The sequence below is a fragment of the Ctenopharyngodon idella genome, chromosome 3 (genome assembly GCF_019924925.1).
Source record: "Ctenopharyngodon idella isolate HZGC_01 chromosome 3, HZGC01, whole genome shotgun sequence".
In the NCBI taxonomy this organism is placed as follows: domain Eukaryota; kingdom Metazoa; phylum Chordata; class Actinopteri; order Cypriniformes; family Xenocyprididae; genus Ctenopharyngodon; species Ctenopharyngodon idella.
Genome location: NC_067222.1, coordinates 53,968,702 through 53,990,908, shown reverse-complemented (window position 1 = coordinate 53,990,908; position 22,207 = coordinate 53,968,702). Strand labels below are relative to the sequence as shown.

The 22,207-nt window shown below is 37.7% G+C and overlaps 1 protein-coding gene across 3 annotated transcripts; it reads left to right on the top strand.

The window, feature by feature from the left end:
- The first annotated feature begins 574 nt into the window (after positions 1-574).
- Positions 575-21,481, top strand: LOC127508803 (gastrula zinc finger protein XlCGF57.1-like). Of its 3 annotated transcripts, XM_051887181.1 has the most exons (3): positions 575-629; positions 1,170-1,290; positions 10,268-17,505. In XM_051887181.1, the coding sequence occupies exons 2-3, from the start codon at positions 1,170-1,172 to the stop codon at positions 11,677-11,679; spliced, it is 1,533 nt and encodes a 510-aa protein (XP_051743141.1). In that variant the 5' UTR covers positions 575-629; the 3' UTR covers positions 11,680-17,505. The 3 variants fall into 3 exon arrangements, with proteins under 3 accessions (XP_051743141.1, XP_051743140.1, XP_051743142.1); XM_051887180.1 differs by lacking the exon at positions 575-629 and having other exon boundaries at positions 833-1,290; XM_051887182.1 differs by lacking the exons at positions 575-629; positions 1,170-1,290 and adding an exon at positions 19,492-21,481 and having other exon boundaries at positions 11,681-18,355.
- The last annotated feature ends 726 nt before the right edge of the window (positions 21,482-22,207 follow it).

The following is a 22,207-nucleotide window of genomic DNA, read 5'->3' as shown; positions in this document are numbered from 1 at the left end:
CAGCTGTCATTTATAAGTGCCATTGATTTGATTGATAATAGCCCTGTGTGTCTAATTATTCTAATTTAATTTATTGATCAAATAAAAAAAAAAATCCAGCATACATTTAATAAGGTTAGGGGGGAAATACCCTTTATAAAAGGTTAAAAAAAAAAAAAAAAAGCCTTCGGGGTAAATATCACAAAAATGCAGATTTAAATAAGATGAGATATTGCTTCAGAATAGGTTATATTTACACCACACACAAAAAAAACTGCATTTGTAGCATATTGATGTGTAACAAAGACTGAGTAACTTGGCAACACTGATGCAGCTTTCTGCAGGTCACAGCCCGCCACTGTCCAAAACGGCATTACGACAATTTTGCACCGGCCGGAGGCAATTACCAAACTGGTTCTGTGTGTGTATCACATCAATGTACATATTTTTTGACAGCAAATCAAATGTATTAATTATGAAGGCTATATTCAATATAAACTGGTAGTAGTAAAAAATTTTTATACTTTTAATGCCCCGCAGATACCCTGTTAGACAATGCTGTGTGTGAACAGGACTTTTATTTTGGATTGACGACATGACGTCATAAGACTGCGCCGCTCCTGCATCTGTTGTGATTCTGATGAAGAAAGGTTTGTTTTATGAATTTAAGCTGTTTTAACCGATAGAAACAGTTCAACGAATTATACATTTGTTTTTTTTAACAAGCGATGTGAAATGAGTTAATTTAATGTATTTATTTATCTAAGTGTAATGAAGGATATTTGTGTGAGTAAAGCTCATCCACTGATGAGAAACAGTAAACCTGCGTCTCATTTCTCTCTATATATCATAAATCAGTTTATCATGAACACGAGTTCAGTCTCTGGCGAGTAATGATGGAGAAACTGAACTTTTCAACCCCGAGTCAATTGAATCAAATACTTTGAGAAATGATTCAGTGAATCACGACTCGTGCTGCTCAAACGGTGAACATGAACGACAACAACAAACACTAACAAACTAACTAATCATGTTTTCATCAAAGTGTAATCATTTAAATATAATCTAGAATTCAATAAATACCAAGTGTAGATCATAAATGCCTAAATATTAAGTGTTTATTATAGTGTTAGTTTTGAGTGTTTTTTTTTTTTTTTTTCTCTAAACCGTTAATTATTCTCTTCTTAAAGATGGAGTTTAATAAAGAGGAGGCTGAAGACATAAAGATGGAGTTTATTAAATATGAGACTGAAGACATGAAGATTGAAGAAACATTCAGTGTGAAACATGAAGATACTGAGGAACAAACAGGTTGGTTTTATTCTCACAGCTGAACTCAGTCATTTGATCATTATTAAAATGTCCAGCTTTACAGAAATAGAGAATATTTTGTGCAACACTAAACCCAATATTCTGAATAGAGAACAATGGAAAAGTAAAGAAGTTTTTCTGTTCATGCTCAAAAGTGCAACGTCGTTATGTCCCCACGGCACGCCATCCGACATCCTCTACAGAATTTCACATCAGTTCGTCTTTGTCAGGGTACCATATACAGCTTTGTGTGTTTCGTATAGATACGGAGCCCCGCATATGAATGCAAGAAAAATAAATAAACTGTGCGCATGATTTACTAATTCGTTCCCTTGATCATGTGCATGATTTATAAATCGAGGGAACAAATTAGTAAACCGTGCACTCAATTTAGTAAATGGAGGAAATGAATTAGTAAATTGTTCTCATGATTTAGCCTACTATTTATTTTCCCTCCCATGTGTGGGGCTCTGTAAATAGACGACGGCGGATACAAATTCTCCAGCGACAGGCCTCCTGTACTTTAATTCGGCAACTGTCATTCAGTCCACAGCGACAATCTCATAGGTAGCCTACTGGATGAGAGATGAGGTAAGAGGAATTTGATTTTGTGGCTTCTTGCTTGAAGCTTTCTCTCTTGTTTGCCGTCAAAAGGTTGACCATGCTATGGAAGCCCGTTTCCGCCACAATTGAGTAAAAAAATATAATTCTGTAAGTCATAATAATGAGAAACTTTCTCATTATTATGACTTAGTATCTCATTATATTGAGAAACTTTCTCGTAATAATGACTTCGTTTATCATAACGAGAAACTTTCTCGTAATAATGACTTAGTTTCTCATAATAACGAGAAACTTTCTTGTAATTATGACTTAGTTTCTAATAATAATGAGAAACTTCTACGCATGCGCAAAGCAGCGGGGCAGTGACACGCTAGCGACATCCGCTGGTCAAATGCGATAACTCTGCAACCATGGCACGTTCTGCAAAAGTGTAATCTATAAATTCATTAAATAAGTAACATTATTGATAAATTATCAGTAGCCTATGAGACGTTATATAGTCGTTTATTCATTTGTATTTTTGTGTATGAACAAGCAGAAACACAGAGTGGTGGTCCATGGATTTCAAACAGATAGAGGAATGATAAGACAGCACACACCTACATATCCAAGTCTGTTAAAGAACGCTTCACCTGGAAAGCTGTCTTTTGCATACATTCTAATGAGTCATAAACATCTTAAAAGGTGTTTTCTGTAGGAATATCACTGGAATGAAGGTTTATGACTGGGCAAGTGCTTTAGGACCCGGTTTATATTAGAAAAGCTTTCCAGCGCCTTGTCTAGGCAAACCTGCACATCAAATAGCCTAGACTCATCCGCGAAATACGTGTTAACGTTAACACATAAACCCACACATTTTATGAAGACGTTGCACTTAAACTTAACGAATACATGTCATATTCCTTCGTTAATCTGATAGTTTTGTAAGCCGTCGCGTTCATGCAACAGTTTCCACCGTTACCACGGAAACCACTTTGCGTTCCACCTTCTCGTGCGCATGGAAAAGTATTGAAGATATACTGATAATTTATAATAACTGATGTTATTTAATGATACTATAGATAGACTGCACTTTGTAGATTACTTTAACGAAAACAACTGTTTTGCATAACGTGCCATGTTTGCTGTTCTCGCATTTACGAGACTTTGACCAGCGGATGTCGCTAGCGTGCCACGCCCTTCTGCTCCGCTGCTCTGCGCATGCATAGAAGTTTCTCATTATTACGAGAAAGTTTCTCATTATTATGAGAAACTAAGTCATTATTACGAGAAAGTTTCTCATTATTATGACTTACAGAATTATATTTTTTTACTCAATTGTGGCGGAAACGGGCTTCCATACCACGCACTGCCGTGTGTGTATTATGTATCCTGTAGCAAAGTGCGGCGAAAACTCCCACATGACGTTAATAGCGTGATTAAGGTGTGTACATGTCAATAATGCGACTAAAGTAGGAATACTCCACCTGTCTTAATTTGATTTGTGTTTACTTCGAGAATGACTTTAGTCGGATTAAGGTAATCAAAAATAGCTGTTTACATGGTAGTTTCTTAATCGGAGTATTGTCCTTTTTTTTTTTTTTTTTTTTTAATTGTACACATCAAGAACAACCAGCACTACACACAACCGTAAACATACATATGCACATATGCAGTATGTCCTTTATAACACAATGGAGGGAAAAGAAAACATATCCAATTTACATGAACATGTATATAAATAGCCAAATAAACAGGGAAATATAAATTTATACAACAGTTTTCCCCTTATGGGTATATACTGGAATCTTCAATAATCCCTAGAGACTTCAATGGTTCTTTCCATATTTTGTTAAAGTCCGCGTGAACCGGAAGTTGCAAACGACTTTTCTCCAGTGTTGTGACGTATTTCCAAGTGAAACGGAATATTGAATAGAGGGCAGAGTTTTACTTTAGCGCTCCTCCTCTCCATCTCTCGCTCATAGCAGACTAACGGTTGGAGGGAGTGGTTTAAGCGTTTTCAACCCAAGCCGTCAAACTGATGTCATTAGAGAAGGGGCACCGTTGCAGAGGGGAGGAGCATTTTCAGATTTTGATTAAATATTACGAAGCTAAACAATTTTTTTGTGTGGATTGACTTGCACGGATGAATTGTTCACCACAAAACTAGCAATTTGAGCTAACAAAATAAATAAGGTCAATTTTGATTTCATGTGTACTTTAAATGATGTGAGTTTACCCATAAGATGGAACCTAAGTTTTTCCAAAGATATAAGATCCTTTATCATAGCTAACCAATCCCTATACAGTGGGGGGCTATCTCCAACCCATTTATTCATAATGGCCTTCCTTGCCAACATCAGCAAGGGGTGAACAACATCTTTGTATTCCTCAAAAGAAGATGGTAAAATACCAAGTAAACACATAGAAGGTGAGGCTTGAACTGTCACTTTACAAATGTCTGAGAGGGCCTTGCAAATTAAAAACCAAAAATGTTTTATCTTACTACATTCCCACAGACAATGGAAAAAAGTACCAAGAGAATCTTTGCACTTCATACAATTAGATGACACCTGTTGATTAAATTTACTGCATCTATATGGTGACGTGTAAGCCCGGTGTACTATATTAAACTGCATTTCTCTGAATTTGTTGCAGACAGAAATAATGGCAGGAAGCTTAATAATGTTTTCCCATGAGATAGAGTCAACATCAAACCCAATGTTCTTACTCCAAGATTTTGAAGATCAGTAAACTTATTCTGCCTGTGTTCATATAACATTGAGTAAAATTTAGATATGAACTTTTGGGTGTCTGTGCTATCAAGCAAAAATTTCTCCAAAAAGTGATCATGATTTCTAATGGAAAGCCCACCGTTTCTAGAGTTAACATAATGTCTAACTTGTAAATATTTATAAAAATCTTTTTGTGTAATATGAAAATGAGATGTAACCTTATCAAATTACATGATTCACCTTCGTAAAAGTTCATAAATATGATTTATACCAGCTTGTTGCCATGAGAAAAAATATGATCTCATTTTAGGACACAGGCTAGGATTATCTACCAATGAGGAAAGAATAGATATTGGTTGTTTATAATTAAAAAAATTTTTAATTCCGGACCAAACTTAATAGGACTGATGACCTTTAATGAAGCCTGTCTGATCAGCATTAATTATACTAGGAATAACCTGTTCTAATCGTTTTGCTAAGATTTTAGCCAATATTTTTATATCAACAGTTAATAAGCTTATAGGCCGATATGATCCACATTGTTCAGGGTCTTTACCCTTTTTTAAAATAAGTTAAATTAATGCTGTATTCATAACATCAGAAACAGAAGATTCCTCAAATGCTTTAGTTAGGGTATTCAAGATATAACCATTAAGCTTATCCTGCAATATCTGAAAAAATTCAACTGGATAACCGTCAGGGCCTGGTGATTTGCCCGGCTGTAAAGAGGAAATAGCAGACTTAACTTCTAGCAAAGAGAGAGGGGCTTCTAATAAGTCATGTTGTCTGGTGGTTATACTCGGGATTGTTAAATTTTCAAAAAAATCGGTTATCTTTTGAACTATGTAAATTATCTTCAGAAGAATACAATGTAAGATAGAACTGTCTAAAAATATTATTAATTTCTTTATTATCAATACACCTTCTCCCCTCTATATCTCTCACGCCCAAAATAAACTTTTTGCCAGGTCTATTCTTTATAAGTTTTGCCAACAGGCTATTTTGGTTTATTTCCCATCTCAAACAAATGTTGTCTGGCAAAAAGAACATCTTTCTCAGCCTGTGACGTCATTAAATCATTTAATAATGTCTTAGAGTACTTTATTTGAGTCAGCATATCTTCTGATTTCAATATATGATACTGCCTTTGTAAATCGGATATTTGCTTTTCTAATTCAAATTGTTTGGCTATTTTATCCTTGTTCTTTTTGCTTACAAAGGAAATTATGCCTCTAATATATGCCATGTATGCATCCCATAACACCCTAGGATCCGTCTCTTCTAAATCATTAGTAAGAAAATATCAGTCTGTTTGCTCTCTCAGATATTCAACAAACCGCTCATCCATCAAATAATAAGGATTTAATTTCCAAAATCGAGGGGATAGTTTTGAGCTATCAGAGAAGCATATAGAGATAGTGACCGGGGCGTGGTCAGAGATAGTAATAGGACCAATATTAGCTTGGTTGACCAAATGAGCCATATGACATAAAATATATATATAGTCAATACGGGAGGCGGTTTGATGAGGATGTGAAAAGAAAGTAAACTCCTTAGAAGGTTATGAAACCTCCATATACCAAGAAGATTCTGTTCATAACAAGCATTGGATATTAGACTAGAAGCTTGTGGGGCAAAAGTAACAGAAGGAGATTTGTCCATAAAAAGATTAAGAAAACAATTAAAATCACCACCCTCTTCAAAATGTTTAAAATTTTCTTTCTTTTGATTACATTATTTACCCCTTTAAGATTCCAGGTACGTACCTTCATATATAGACTATTTTGCATATTCTTAGAGACTTTCTAGTACCTTGTTACAGATGTTACAAGGATCAACACCCCCCTTTAAAATAAAATAAATCACAAAAAATATCCTCCACATGTAATTCATCCATAAGAAAAACATAAAGTTATTTCCATAGTGCTGTAAGAACTGACATCCTGCATGAGAAACAAGGCATAAACACGTAAACAAATAAAGAAAACAAAAAAAAAAAAAAAAAAGTAAATAAAGAAAATATAAAGAGCTTTTGGAAGCCTCTCAATATCACAGAAAACACCATAAAAATAACATTAATCAGGTACCATTGGAGAGGCAAACCAAACTCTGAAAAAGTCATAATAGTGACTGGTACAAAGTAGCGCAAAAGCAAAACTCCTCGTCTAATAGACTTAGCAAAGTACTGATCTCCAAAACATCTCAAATCGTATTTCTATATCAACCTAAGTATAAACCGTAAGAATATAGGCCTATTGAAAATTAAAGAAAAAAATCTGAGTACATTTTATGCATATAAGTTGTAACTCTGCCCAAAAAACACTCAAACAAAAAAAGAGTCCAATAAGCAACACAAATATGATTTCTAACTCACACAGCTGGTTCAGTGGTCCGTTGGTCTCTGACTGAATTAAGGAAAGTCTCTGCATCCTTCACCGTGTACAGGTACAACACCTTCCCTGTAGGTGAATTAAGCACCTTAATAGTAGCAGGGTAAATGAACGCATATTTAATGCCGGCGCCACGAAATCGCTTTCGGATCTCTGCCGTTTCAGCTCTCCTTTTTTGTACCCCCACAGAAAAGTCCTGGAAAAAGTAAACTCTTTTCCCACCAATGTTGATATCTTTCTTTCTCCTTGCCGCTTCCATGATGCCCATCTTATCCCTATAATTGTGAAGTCTCACCAAGACCGCTCTTGGATTAGCGTCAGCATGACTCGGAGGGCCAGTGCGGTGAGCACGCTCAAGCTAGATTCGATTATCTTTAATCGGCATACCAAGGATATCTGGGATCCAGGACTCAAAGAACTTAATAGGGTCAAACCCTTCTATACCTTCTTTCAGGCCTACGATTCGTACATTCTGCCGGCGACTTATATTCTCTAAGTCCTCCAGGCGTTCAGTCGCTTTTTTCTAATGTTTTTTCAAGATCTAAAACCCGGGTAACCATTGATGTACTCTGGTCTTCAAGATCAGAAATGCGCTGCTCAGCGTTGCCTACTCTACTAAGTAGAGTGTCGATTTTTGCAAACATATAAACAATTGGAGTATTGTCTTAATCGTGTTAATATCGGAATATTGTTGTCCATGTAAACATACTCAATGACATATTTTTACCAAGCTTGACACATACTATATTGCCAAAAGTATTGGGACACCCCTCCAAATCATTGAATTCAGGTGTTCCAATCACTTCCATGGCCACAGGTGTATAAAATCAAGCACCTAGGCATGCAGACTGCTTCTACAAACATTTGTGAAAGAATGGCTCGCTCTCAGGAGCTCAGTGAATTCAAGCATGGTACCCTGATAGGTTGCCACCTGTGCAATAAGTCCATTCGTGAAGTTTCCTCACTACTAAATGAAGAGTTTGGTTCCAAAACACAATGACTCCATTTTGATTAATTTGAGTAAAAAGGAGTTTTCTTTATCAAGAAAGTGGCAAGGTGAAAACCACCATTTTCTGTTTCAAACTTTCACATAGCATCTTTGGGTTATGAAAACACTAAAAATTCAAATCTACATTTTGAAAGGTTTATTATAAAAACTGATTATTTTTTCCCCAAAATGCAATAAATCCATGACACGTTTTTTTTTTTTTTTTTTTCAAGATGCCATTAATCAATCAATATAAAAGTTATTTTTCAAATTGAAAATTCACAACAAAGTAAGTTGATTCACATAAATGACAGCGTCTGAACTTTATCAATACTAATCTTATATACAGGCATTTTACTAAAAATACATTCAGTCGTCGCTCCCAAAATGAATTCAACGAGTCATATTGTTAACGTTATAAATTCATTATTTGTCATTACAGATTAAAGAGTATCTGGCGCCACAGAAGTTTGATTCTGTCGTGGAACAAGCAACAGCCGGCATTGTTGTTCCTCCCGACTCGAGTGTCTTCTTAATCTCCTCATGTATATGATTACATTTCGATGTCTTGCGTTTCTTCCCCACCGCAGAAACCACCACAGGTTCATCAATGCCGTCAAAAGTATTCATTTTTCTGTTTTTGTTGATCACAAAGTACAAAGCAGATAAGGAAAACTAGGATGCCACACCTCATAAGCATTAATTTTTTTTTTTAAAGTTGCCAGCCACCACCAGCATTTTATGATTTTCACTTTAATGAAGATTTTGTATGAATAGCTGAACATGAAATATGTCAAGAAAAATAATACAGCCTCTGCTTTTAATAAAAGAATCAAAACAAAACAAACATTTTATTCTACCTTTATGCAATCTTTTTAATAACACTTTAATGTGATTACGTTTCATTATTATTATTATTATTTTTATTTTATTTTTAAAGCAACATTTTCATCAAAAAGCTGAGAAAATCAAGCTTTTCTTATTTTTATTTTTTTTATAAAGGCCATGTCTGGTTCAGATTCATAGATCACATCCATCAAACCCCCCAAAGCTTGCATTTTCTACTTTTGATACCTTACATATTATCTTACACCTCTTCATGTGCTCAATATTTCATTCAGTAACATTAAAAAGCTTTGATTTTAGTGTTGATTAATGATTGATGATTGTGTTAGTTTGCATGTAATTGATTTAAGCTTTTATCGCTTGTTTCTGCTACTTCGTCTGTGTTTTGATCTGGAGGTTTTATACTGTTTCAGATGAGCACCCCTAACCGTATACCAGTGAAAACAGACTGCTGGAAAATTCTGTCAATAACGGGAAAGCGTGATGTCATAAATGACAGAAAATCTCAAAATGTGTCTTAAAATAAGAAATTACGGGTGTACTTGCACTAAGCAGTCGAAAACTGGCCGAGCACTTTTGACCCCCTAAGTCTGATTCGTTTGATGTGTGTGATTGCTCAGTACTGTTCTCTGGACTGCTTGAAGAGGCACAGTTGGATTAGGATTAGGCTCTGTACAGATGTAGTGAGATTGCTAACCCTGCCAGAGTACAGAATGGTTACTACTTATGTGTGTGTGCTATGTCTGACATAATTACAACAACAAATATCTTCTAAAACTAATAGAACAGTACACTTTTCAATGAATTAATTAAACTATATTTAGGTTTATAACGGGTCCAGTTCTCACCTTATTGATGAACAGGAACAGTAGTTTACGATTAAAGCTGCAAATTCCTCCATCAATGTCAACAATCTTTTAACAAGCTCATGATCTTAACCAGATGTGAAAAATACAGAAGAGATACAGAATGTACAGTGGTGGGTCCCTTTGGACCGGGTTTGAAAACCACTGGAGTATTGAGTATGTTTAGATGGGATGGCCAACTCGGGTCCTGGAGGGACACTATTCTGCAGAGTTTAGCTCCATCCCTGATGAAACACACATGCAAAATTTAAGACAACCTCAAAATTTAACCCCAAGTCTCTGCAAGACGGTGGTCCTCCAGGACCAAAGCTGCCCATCCCTGATCCATAGGGTAGGGTATAGACCAGGGGTGTCCAACCCTGCTCCTGGAGAGCTACCGTCCTGCAGACTACAGTTTCAACCCTGCTCCAACACTCCTGTCTGTAATTATCAAGCAACCCTGAACACCCTGATTATCTGGTTCAGGTGTGCTTGATTGGGGTTGGAGCTGAAATCTGTAGGATTATAGTTCTCCAGGAGCAGGTTTGGACACCCCTGGTATAGATCATACATGTTGTTGGTTTTGATGCTTTAAATGTCTAAATTGTTTTATGTCTGTTTTTGCCCTAGACCTAATGACACTGAAAGAGGTGAGTCATGAACTTAATGAAAGGGAAGAAGAGAAAAAACATAATGATTTCATGACTGGGGAAAGAGTGACACAGGCTGAAAAGTCTTCCTCACGAAAAAGAGCTCAAAAGACAGGAACTAAAAGTTATTTCACCTGCCAACAGTGTGGAAAGAGTTTTAAACAACATAGATACCTTAAAGTCCACTTGAGAGTTCACACTAGAGAGAGCCCCATCACTTGCCAACAGTGTGGAAAGAGTTTCACACGTGAAGACTACCTTAAAGTCCACATGAGGATTCATACGGGAGAAAAGCCTTACACCTGCCAACAGTGTGGAAAAAGTTTCAGTCAAAAAGCATACCTTATAGTCCACATGAGAATTCACACTTTAGAGAAACCTTTCACCTGCCAACAATGTGGACAGAGTTTCAGTCAAAGAGGACACCTTAAAGACCATATGAGAATTCACACTGGAGAGAAACCTTTCACCTGCCAACAATGTGGACAGAGTTTCAGTCAAAAAGGAAGGCTTAAAGTCCACATGAGAATTCACACTGGAGAAAAGCCTTACACCTGCCAACAATGTGGAAAGAGTTTCAGTAGAAGAGGAAGTCTTACAGCCCACATGACAGTTCACACTGGAGAGAGCCCATTCGCCTGCCAACAGTGTGGAAAGAGTTACAAAGAAAAAGGAAAACTTGGAATCCACATGAGAATTCACACTGGAGAAAAGCCTTACACCTGCCAACAGTGTGGAAAGAGTTTCAGTAGAAGAGGAAGTCTTACAGCCCACATGACAATTCACACTGGAGAGAGCCCATTCGCCTGCCAACAGTGTGGAAAGAGTTACAAAGAAAAAGGAAAACTTGAAATCCACATGAGAATTCACACTGGAGAAAAGCCTTACACCTGTCAAGAGTGTGGAAAGAGTTTCAATCTAAAAGGAACTCTTACAGCCCACATGAGAACTCACACTGGAGAGACCCCATTCGCCTGCCAACAGTGTGGAAAGAGTTTCAGTCGAAAAGATAAACTTGAAACCCACATGAGAATTCACACTGGAGAAAAGCCTTACACCTGCCAACAGTGTGGAAAGAGTTTCACTGTAAAAGGAAACCTTATAGCCCACATGAGAACTCACACTGGAGAAAAGCCTTACATCTGCACTCTGTGTGGGAATGGCTTCGCACGGGAACTAAGCCTTAGGGAACACATGAATATTCACACCGGAGAGAAGCCTTTTACATGTGATCAGTGTAGAAAGAGTTTCAGACATAATATGACCCTTTATAACCACATGAAAATTCATACTGAAGAGAAGCCATTCATTTGTGATAAGTGTGGTAAGAGTTTCAGATTTAAAGGTAACCTTAAGAGCCACACGAGGATTCACTCGAAAGAGAACTCTTAGAAGTCGTCACTGTGGAAATAGCAGAGGTGTAAAGAGTACCTAAAAACAATACTTGAATTAAAGTTCAGATACCTTATCTGCCTCATCTCCTAAATCAAACACCTTTAATTCACAACTACCTGCTAATGTACTCGCATTCGTGTAAAGTAGCCTTGTTGACAAGTTTGGGTGGGTAAAGGCAAACATACAAGATATAATACCTTCAATGCCATCTTTATAGCAGGAACTGCTGCAGAAAATGTAGTGAAGTAAAGTATATTTACTTGTTCCAAAATGTTGTCAAGTAGAGAGTAAAAGTTTCTAATATCTTTGATACAAAGTAGCCAAGAAGATTTACTCAAATACTTGACACTACTGGGAAATAGTTTCACAGACAGGAAAACTATGAGAATCGTGTAATAACTCACCAGAGAGTTCCCATGTCTTCAGTGTGAGAAGAGCATCCCATATCAAAAAGACCTGTGCCTCGTAAGAATAGTCTTAAGCTTTGACTTAAGTGTCAAAAAATTCTTAGTAAAAAGTAGGACTTTTCTAAGAGTAAGAGACTTTTACAAAGAAGCTAAAAACAAATATCAGTAAAGTCTAAGACTAATTTTTAAGTGCTGATTGAGGTGGTACTTTAGTGTGGTGAACACAATTATTTGTCATATTTAGCAAATAATCTTTAAAAGGACCAACTTGGGCAAGGGCCTTAGTAACCATGGATACCAACTGATAAGGTGGTTTATTGCCCTCCCAGCCATCTGGAAAAGCAGAGGCTTTAGGAAAAACCCATAGCCCTTAAAACCTATATCAGGTTTGGGGTTTCTGAGTTTGTATTTTGAAGATTTAAATGCTTGTGTATATGATATGTTGATACCTATGCAACATATTAGAATGACAAGAATCTTTAATAGTTTGTTCTTCAATAACCCAGCCAAACACAATAACCCAGCCAAACACAATAACCCAGCCAATAACAATAACCCAGCCAAATACAATAACCTAATAACCCAGCCAAATACATAGGCAAACACCCTGCGACAGACACATTGAGCCATAAAAAATCCACAGAGGAATTTCCCACTTAGAAATTCTACCTTTCTCATTGGTCAAGTCAACCCTAAGAGGTGCGAATTCTCCCAGACCTTAAAAGACCCCACCCAGTTCGTTCCCTCTCTCTTGCTCCTGACTGATTCTCTGTAGCTCCTGGCCGCTAGGTGGCCTCGACCTGCCCCAGCCATGTGCTCACCTAGAAGAGAGAGAGAACTCTTCCCCAAGACAGAAGAAATCCATTGTATCTTCAGCACCATCGGACCAAACTCTTAAAGACTCTCTGTGGTGAAAATCAAATTTTTAATGTTAACTAATGTTTATATGTCTATGTGGTGTTTTTAATATGCTTTAAGACAAAACATGTGCAAATTCAAGAATCAGCACCATTGCTGAGTATTTACTGTTTAAAACTGCAGTGAAAAAAAGAAAGTCTCAAGCCCGCGGTTTGAAATCAAAGGAAAGCATATTTACATTGCCTGAATCGTTCCTTGCTCTCTATACAGTGCACTACTTGCCATTCACCATGTAGAAACTAGTAAATATGTGAAGAAATTACCAATTTCAGCTGCAGCTTTAGCATCTGTAAGGGGCCGTTTTTTTTTTTTTTTTTTGCCCTCATAGTTTACTGACAAGGTTTGTACTGTAAATGTGATTGACTGTTAAAGGTGGGATATTTTTTCCTATTGAAAGAGTGATCTGACATAACAGTTCACTTTCAGCAGTTATTTTATCTATGGTTCGTAACATTTCTTACAGATTTCTGCTCGTTGTAAATCAGATACAGATAAATTAGCACATTACCAGTACATAATGAGAGCGATTGCGTGTGTGAATTAGTCATACCGTATCTTTATTAATTGTGAAGCTGTGGGTTGTAAATAGTTCCTTCAAAAGCAGAAAAATATATGCTATAATAAGTTTTAAGGTACTTGCGTGATAAATCACAGGACAACGCTGACAACTAGTTTCTGCGATCCTCTCTGTGCGCGCGATCTTCACGTTTTGTGCAGCTACTGTTTGTATGAGTGTTCGTGCCACAATGCAGCTGCGTGAGCACGGTAGCTCGATATAATAATACACATCCGATCGTCTAAATCGCTTGAATGTCCAAACTGGCAAACCTTAAAACACATACAACTGACAAAGTTTAGTGAAAACGCAAGGCTCACCACTCGCGCGCCGTCTCTGTGTTGACTCTAGGTGTTGCCTGGATGGGGCGGAGTTACGTAGCTACACACGCGGTAGTATGTTTTTATGTACGAAGTATTAACAGGATTAAAAAACGAAATAACCGACATGGGAAAAGACGCCGTATCAAGTTAAAAGAATTTCAACTTTTAAAAGAGCATAATTTCTGATGAGCAGATTTCTCACGCCATTGTTTCAGTGTCCCTCTGCACATGGATGACGGGCACAGTGAGTGTGTGCGATGTCTGGGCAAGTCCCACACAGAAGCCACTCTCACTGAAATGACCTGCTCTTATTGCGAGAGCACGAGTGTAGCCTCCTTGTTGCTCGCGGATAGCATTCTTTTCAGAACTCGACTCTGTCCCTCACGCCCTCCCATTTTTCTTCCTCCCAGGAGACCTCTCAAACCCATCCTCGACCTCAGATATTTGAATCAGGCCCTGATAAAGCGCTCATTCAAGATGATTACTTTGAACAAATCTTCTTGCAAATTTGCCCAGGAGATTGGTTCTTTTCTCTAGGCTATCTCTGGTTCGCTACACTTTTACGAAGTGTATGGATGCGGTTCTCTCCCCTCTCCCCTCAGATGGGAGTATGCATACTCTACTAACTCTACAACTGGTTTGTTATGGCCCAGTCAGAGGTGGAGCTAGTGTCACACAGAACCCTTCTCCTCAACCACTTAGAGTGCTTGGGGCTCAGGGTCAATTTTCCCAAGAGCTCATTATCTCCCAGCCAACGGGTCTCCTTCCTGGGTATAATTCTCGACTCAACCTGCATGAAGGCTGTAATCTAGCCAGAGCAATCCCTTTCAGAGGATGCTAGGTCTCATGAGCTCAGCATCACCAGCCCTGCAGTTGTGTCTGCTTCATATGCGCCCACTGCAGTTCTGACTGAAACCTCGAGTCCCGGCCCAAGCCTGGCAGCTGAGAGCAGCACACATTCAGGGCGTATTGAACACAGGGGTGGACATGCTGTCCCGGAGCAACCTTCCCACAGAGGAATGGTCGCTTCACCCCCTTATAGTCCAGGGAATTGGGGATGTCTTTGGAAGGGCAGATGTCGACCTCTTCGCCTCACAAGACAACTATCGTTGCCCAACTTATTTTTCAAAGACCAGGGGTGTGCTGGCCCATGTTTTTTTTTTTTTTTTTTACTTCTTGTTAGCAGCTTTTTCAGCGTCGGGCCAAACCATTATCTTTGCTTTCCCATTCCATTCTGTGCTATTCGTTTTCCACTGTGGGGCTGATAACGGTGCTCTTCAGTCGTTGCCTTAGTAACACAAGATTTTACACACGATATGCTATGTAAATAGTGACCTCGTTATGTAGGATGATCAGTTATTTCTTTTAATTGTATGATCAATTTGTGTTCATGTTGCTCAAATATCATGTTTAGCAAGCTACGGAGAAACTGGCAGCCAGACGACAGACAAGTGACTGTTTCTGATTGATGACGTCACTACTCGCATTCTAGCAGTAGCCTACGGTTCGGCACGGTTGGCTAATTCCGATGACTACGGTGTCTTCAAGTCACCGATTTTTCGGGATGCACTATACTATGAGCACCTGTTGCAAGCACTTCTCAGTGCGCTGCTCGAAAGCTCTGTTGCCCCCCCTTAGTAGCACGGTGTGATTATATTGTTCCGTAGCGTCTTACCTTAGTAAGAAAAATGACGCAGTACGAGTGTAGTATCGAAAGGTAAAGTACTCGGTTACTAATGTAACCTTTGTTCCTTTAGATATGGAACGAGTACTGCATACTTTGCCGCGCTACTCGCGAGGCACCTAATGCCATTGCTTCAGTCAGAATAAAATCTGCTTAAATAGCCCGATTCCCCACCCATTTTGGCGGGCTCGCTCACCATTGGCTTGGTTTGTTTACTTTAACTTCAGGAACCAATGGCCATGCAGTTTCACTGCGTGATTGAAAAAGGCTTCAGTAATCAGAGAAAAAAAGAGTTTTCCCCCCGTAGCATCTTGTTTTAGAAAGACAAATGACGCAGTTCTCGTTCCGTATCTAAGGGAACTGAGGTTACATTAGTAACCGAGTACTTTCATTATGTAGTTACTATGGTTTTACTTCAAAAACTATAGTTAAACTATGGTTACTGTAGTAAAACCATAGTTTTACTATAAAAATCATGGTTACTACAAAAAAACATGGTTGAGTTTCATAAGGGTGAGCGTTTGTAAGGATACTGATCGTTAGAAGGCAGCTGTCTGACTCTGAGATGAAGAACAGGAACGGTGAGTGTAACATTAGCAACACGTTATTAGCTGTTTGATAACGTAGTCAAGCAAAAGGCTAATCATATTAATTCATATTAATTAATGACAGAACCGTCGCAAGGGCTGTGCCAAGTGTGCGAGCGCATAGGGGCTCACGCTAAAGTAAAGTGACAGCTGACGTGAAGTAAAGCCAATAAAGTTCATGTTTTTGTCCTTCGAAATATTTTAATATTATAAAACATAGCTAAAACAATATTGCTCTGAGCGTGTGACCGTGATTCATGTGCATATTCAGTGTGTCCTCGCACACCAAGTTCTGAGAGAGTTATTCAGTCCATTATAAATTAGACAGCAGTCCAAATGTTTTGCAAAGGCGTTTTACCAATTCATAATTTAAAACACAATTTAAGCGTCAGAACATATGAGCAGTTCAGTTGCAGAGCTGTTAAACTGAATATATGAAGCGAAGCAAGCTTTTTTCTTAAATATCCACAACACAAACAACAAATTGCTCGTATCCAATAAAATAAGTTTTTTTTATTGTTAAAACCGCCTCCTGTGAGGCTCATGTGAGAGTGTGCACACACACACACACACACACACACACACACACACCTCATTTACATTTAGTTCACACTTTGATTCATCCTCTCATGTAGCCTGTACTGGTGATTATACTGGATTTAATACAGATCACTGCTTTGATATCTTAAATATGAGATGATTCTGTATTGTGACGACAACCCTACTTTGTGCTGCTCTTTATTTCGAATGGTTTTGTGATCATTGTTTCTTCTGATCTAATTTCACTACTGCAGTGTACTTATTAGAAAATCAAACTTTCAGTTCATATATATTATATTGCTGTAGTTATTTAGCAGCAGTGGTTGATGAAGATGAGTGTCATTAGTGTGTTTTTGTATTATTGGTGTTTTATCCACATCATGTTGTGAGAAATAACAGTATTGTCTTTAATTAAAGAAGTTTTATAGGATTTTCTCACATATCCTGACTCCAATAATCAGTTTCTAACAGAATAAAGTGAGATGATCTGCTAATGATCTGAATGTCTTGTTGAATGGGTGTTGATAGTCTGAGGATCATCAATATTAACAGAGCTGCTGAAAACACTCTTTATTTCATGTCAATAGTTCCTGTTTTCACCTCATTTATTATGCTGATGTCTTCAGATCTGCTGTAAATTGACACTTAAAGCTCATTTCATTGCTGTCAACAGACTGAGGGGATTTGTGGACCTCAAATATGAACAATTATTTTTGTCTTTATGCTTTTAACTGTTTTTCTTACAGTTCTTTACTACTAGATATCTCAATATTTTAATGGAGAAACTGAATAAAGTTCTGAATTAGCATCAGTTGCTTTACGATAGACCGATATAAATTCTTAATGCTCTAATGCAGTTTATGGGTGAAATACAAAAAGTGGTTAATATAGCACAAAAAATAATTAATTAAAAAAGAAAGAAAGAAGAAAACAACTTTTCAGGCATATTTAGAAGGAGAATCACTTGATGACAAATTCAAACACTGTTGAAGGATCACACTGCAGCCCAAAATACTCTCTAATTGTCATTTTAAATCTTTAGACTTTACACCACTTTCCTTCAAACCACTAGCTTTCACCAGTTTGTCAGCAAGAAGTTTTTAATCATTTAAAATATAATGAAATTTAGTATGATCTCTTATTCTTATATATATTTTTTAAATACAGGTCAAAATAACTGATTCCTTTTTGCATTAAATGTATCCGTTACACTAAATGATGATGGGACATTAAAACATTTTGTTTTCACAAAAGTAATATGAAACATTAAAACACACACATTTCACCTGATGGGTTTTCTATGTAAAATCACTTTTGTACATTTCATTTGATACAGACACTACAGTTTGATCTCTGGACTTTAACCCTATAAAAACAAACACAGTAACTGATTTATTTTTGATTTGGGCAGATCAGCTCCTCCAACCAATCTGCAGTTCAGTCAACAAAGCCCCGCCCACTGCAATTACTTAATGAAGCTCCTCATATAGCAGTCACATCACCAGTGAAGCTCCTCCCACAGCAGTTAATCAATAAATGCTGGAATATTCCCATCAGAAGAGCACTGAAGCATCAGGAAGAGCTGAAAACTGCAGAGAACATGAGTGATCCAGAACCCTGCAGAATGAAACACACTGAAGATACTGAAGAACAAGGAGGTTGGTGTTTATTCTTCATTCATTCATGATGCTGAACAACATTCATGTTAGAAAGATTTAAGCACTTCTGCACATTTAGAGAAACAGTAGAACTATGAAATGATACATACACAAATGATACATGCTCGGTTTGATAAACCGTCATATTGATTGTCAACATCAGATCAAACTAAATATGCATTTTACATTTATTTCATATCTGGTTCACAATTTGCAGGAGTGTTACCAGAATTTGTTTTCAATACAGTTTTCAACACTGTTATTTTTAGGAATAAACTGTAACACCAAAATGTTTGAAGTAAATGAACTTTCCAGAATGGCTGACAGGGTTGTGAGTGTAACTTGAGCAAAATCTCTTCTTACAGTAACTTTGGTAACAGGGCTGATGAATGCAGTCTTTTTTTTTATGTAAAAACTGAGACAATGGATTGAGATTATTTTCAGATGATGTCACTTCCTGGGCGTTTTTGAAAGGAGGAAAATCATGTCAGAAGTAACAGGGTTGAGTGAATCATGTAGGACACTGATAATAACACATTTAAAGATGCAGTCAGTCTAGACTTTGAGCATGTGAACTTTCTACAGAGACGGCAACGTCAAGATATGACGTGATATATTTTTTTAAAAACCTAAATAACAAATAATAATCACTCCAAAATTTGAAAATATACAATCTACTCCACTTCACTGCAAACTTCACTTGATCTTGTGTTTCTAGTGTCACACATTCACATGTGTATGAATGGAAGTCAGTGGAAGGAAAAGTCTAGTGTGACCGGCCCTTAATAATTACACAGTTTTAGGAAAATAAATTAAATACTACAGAAATATGCTCTAATGTTTCAAATTAAAATAAATTGTGTAAGGCTTGATTTTCCTGCTAAAACAAAAGCTGAGATAAAACACCCTGCAATAAAACACCCCCAGGAGAGAAGATATTTTCTCCTTGTTTATCTGTGCAAAATAAAGTGTTATACTTGATTCATTCTGGACTGTGCATCAAAATGATCTGAATGTTTTATAGCAGTTGTCTATCACAGCAAGTCTCAATTTTATGACCTTTCACTTCATATTTCTCTCTTTAAATTATTTTGATATACTGAAAATTAAATGAATATTTTTTTCTCTCATTTCAGACCTGATGGAAGAAAGCGAGGAGAGTGAAGAACTAAAGACATTTCTAAAGAAAAGAGCCAAGAAATCTTTCACCTGCACTCAGTGTGGAAAGAGTTTCTCAACCAAACAACATCTTAAGGATCACATGAGAGTTCATACAGGAGAGAAGCCGTTCACATGTGATCAGTGTGGGAAGAGCTACAGTCAATCATCAAGCCTTAAAGCACACATGAGGATCCACACCGGAGTGAGACCGTTCACATGTCACCAATGTGACAAAACATTTCTTGGGGAATCAACCTTAAAGAAACACCTGAGAGTTCATACAAATGAGAAGCCATATTCATGTTCTGTGTGTGGAAAGAGTTTTTCACAGCTGCATTATTTACATAAACATGAGAAAATACACACTGGTGTGAGAGAGTACATGTGCTTTGAGTGTGAGAAGACTTTTACTATAGCAAACCATTTAAAACAGCACCAGAGAACTCACACTGGAGAAAAACCTTACAAGTGTTCACACTGTGACAAGAGATTCAGTCAGTCATCATCTCTGAAAACACATGAGATGATCCACACTGGAGAAAAACCTTACAATTGTTCACAGTGTGACAAGAGATTCAGTCTGTCATCAAATCTGAAAACACATGAGAGGATTCACACTGGAGAAAAACCTTACAATTGTTCACAGTGTGACAAGAGATTCAGTCAGTCATCACATCTGAAAACACATGAGAGGATCCACACTGGAGAAAAACCTTACAAGTGTTCACACTGTGACAAGAGATTCAATCAGTCATCATGTCTGAAAACACACAAGGAGATCCACAGCAGAGAGAAGTGGCACACGTGTGATCAGTGTGGAAAGAGTTTCTCTTTTAAAAATCAGCTGAAGATACACATGAAGATCCATGCAGTGGAGAAACCACATCACCACAGTCTGCAATCATGATAAGTAGTTCATCTTTATGTGCTGAGCAACAATCCCTCTTCTGTGTAAGGTAGACAAATCTCTCCTCTCCACCTATAGTTGGCGCTGTTGCTCTGTGGCTGCTGTTGAATTATCCAGGTTGTGAATGAGGAGAGACCCCGAAATGCCTCATTCATTCATTTATTCATAGTTAATTGTTTCTCAATATGTGCTCTTGTCTGTACTTGTTTGAAACGTCATCAGTCGCTGTCCAAGTACTGTTCCAATTCAAAGTTCACATCTAGCCAAGTACAGTTCAAATCCCCGGATGTGTTCTTGATCCGCCATTTTATCGAGGATGCATTGAGAGGTGACTTGTGCGGACTTGAGACAGCCAGGTATCCCAGAATGCATCTTGCACTAACCTGCAAGTGTCAGCAGCAGAGGAGAAAACCCATGTAACACACTACTGTTATTATGTCATGATATGTAGTTTTAAGAGTTTTCAGGCATGTAGGAATGTACTGGTTTAAAGCTCAAATTTGTGGTTTATTGATAAAAGTAGCACCTATTTGGAGTTGTGAGATCCAGATGATCACTGGGCGCTCATGTACCCCGCTGAGAGCATCCTTACCTCGGCTAGTCCTTCTGACGTTTGCCGCTGGCTCTGATGTCTCTGTAGTGCTTAAACATAATATAATTCATCTTTTGTAAATCTAACGGGTGATCTTTGGTCTCATAAATCTATGATTTGTTGAACTAAAAGTGAAATCTCATAACTTATAGTTTACTGTTGTAGCCTCATTTGCTTTATTTTTCATTGTAGCTTCTTATACCTTTTGCTTATACTTATATAATGGGTATTTGGCTATTGTTGGCCATTAAAACTGACATTTAACAAAAAGAGTCAGGGGTGTGTTTTATATTTGCAGACTATATGCACATATTGACACATATGTTTGATATTTTTAAAATGGAAACAAAAAGAGGAAGAACTGTGTTTTATAGTTTGTTTGGTAATAACTATACATGCAGTGAAGACTGTAACACTCTGCCTAAATAAGGCAGGCTACACAAATAAAGTTTTTTCTTTTCCCTCCTAAAACTGTTTGAATGAGTGCAGATACAACAAATAACCACAAAACAAAGAATAAATTCCAACCTAGAGTGTATTATACAAGATGAAACAGAAAAGCAATATATAAAAAATGTATGTGTGTGTGTGTGCAAGATTGTCCTTTTAAGTCGTTTTGAGTTCGGGAGCGCGTTGAACAGCACTGTCCTGTGACGAAGTCCAAGGCAAAATAATCCCACCAGGTTGGATATTTCCACAAGAATAAAAAACAGTCACAGACAAAAACAGGGAGTGAGAACGGCGCAATCGCGTTTAATTATCCAAAAAGAGCATGTCGAGTGTTGCTCCAGAATGCCAGTAAGTTCACTTCTTTTATGGGAAATGTCATGATCCTGATTACGTCACAGGGATTCCCTGGCGGGTTGTGGCGGAACTATCGCGAGACAAAAAAAAGGAACACAAACACTTGACGGGGCAACAGAAAGACAGGTGAACGTCTCGGTTACAAAGGTAACCCTCGTTCCCTGAAGGAGGGAATGGAGACGTACGTCGGACAGACCGACGAATAGGAATCTCGCTAGAGAGGCCAATCTAGTTCGAGTGTAACTACAACGAGCCAATGCACATTGGCATGCAATCATATGCATCAGCTGCTCGCCTCGCAGCGCGGGTATATAATGAGCAGCAGGTGCGTTGCATCTTCAGGTTTTCGCTGAGGAGCCGAACCGGATAGGCGGCAGCATCAGCGGGG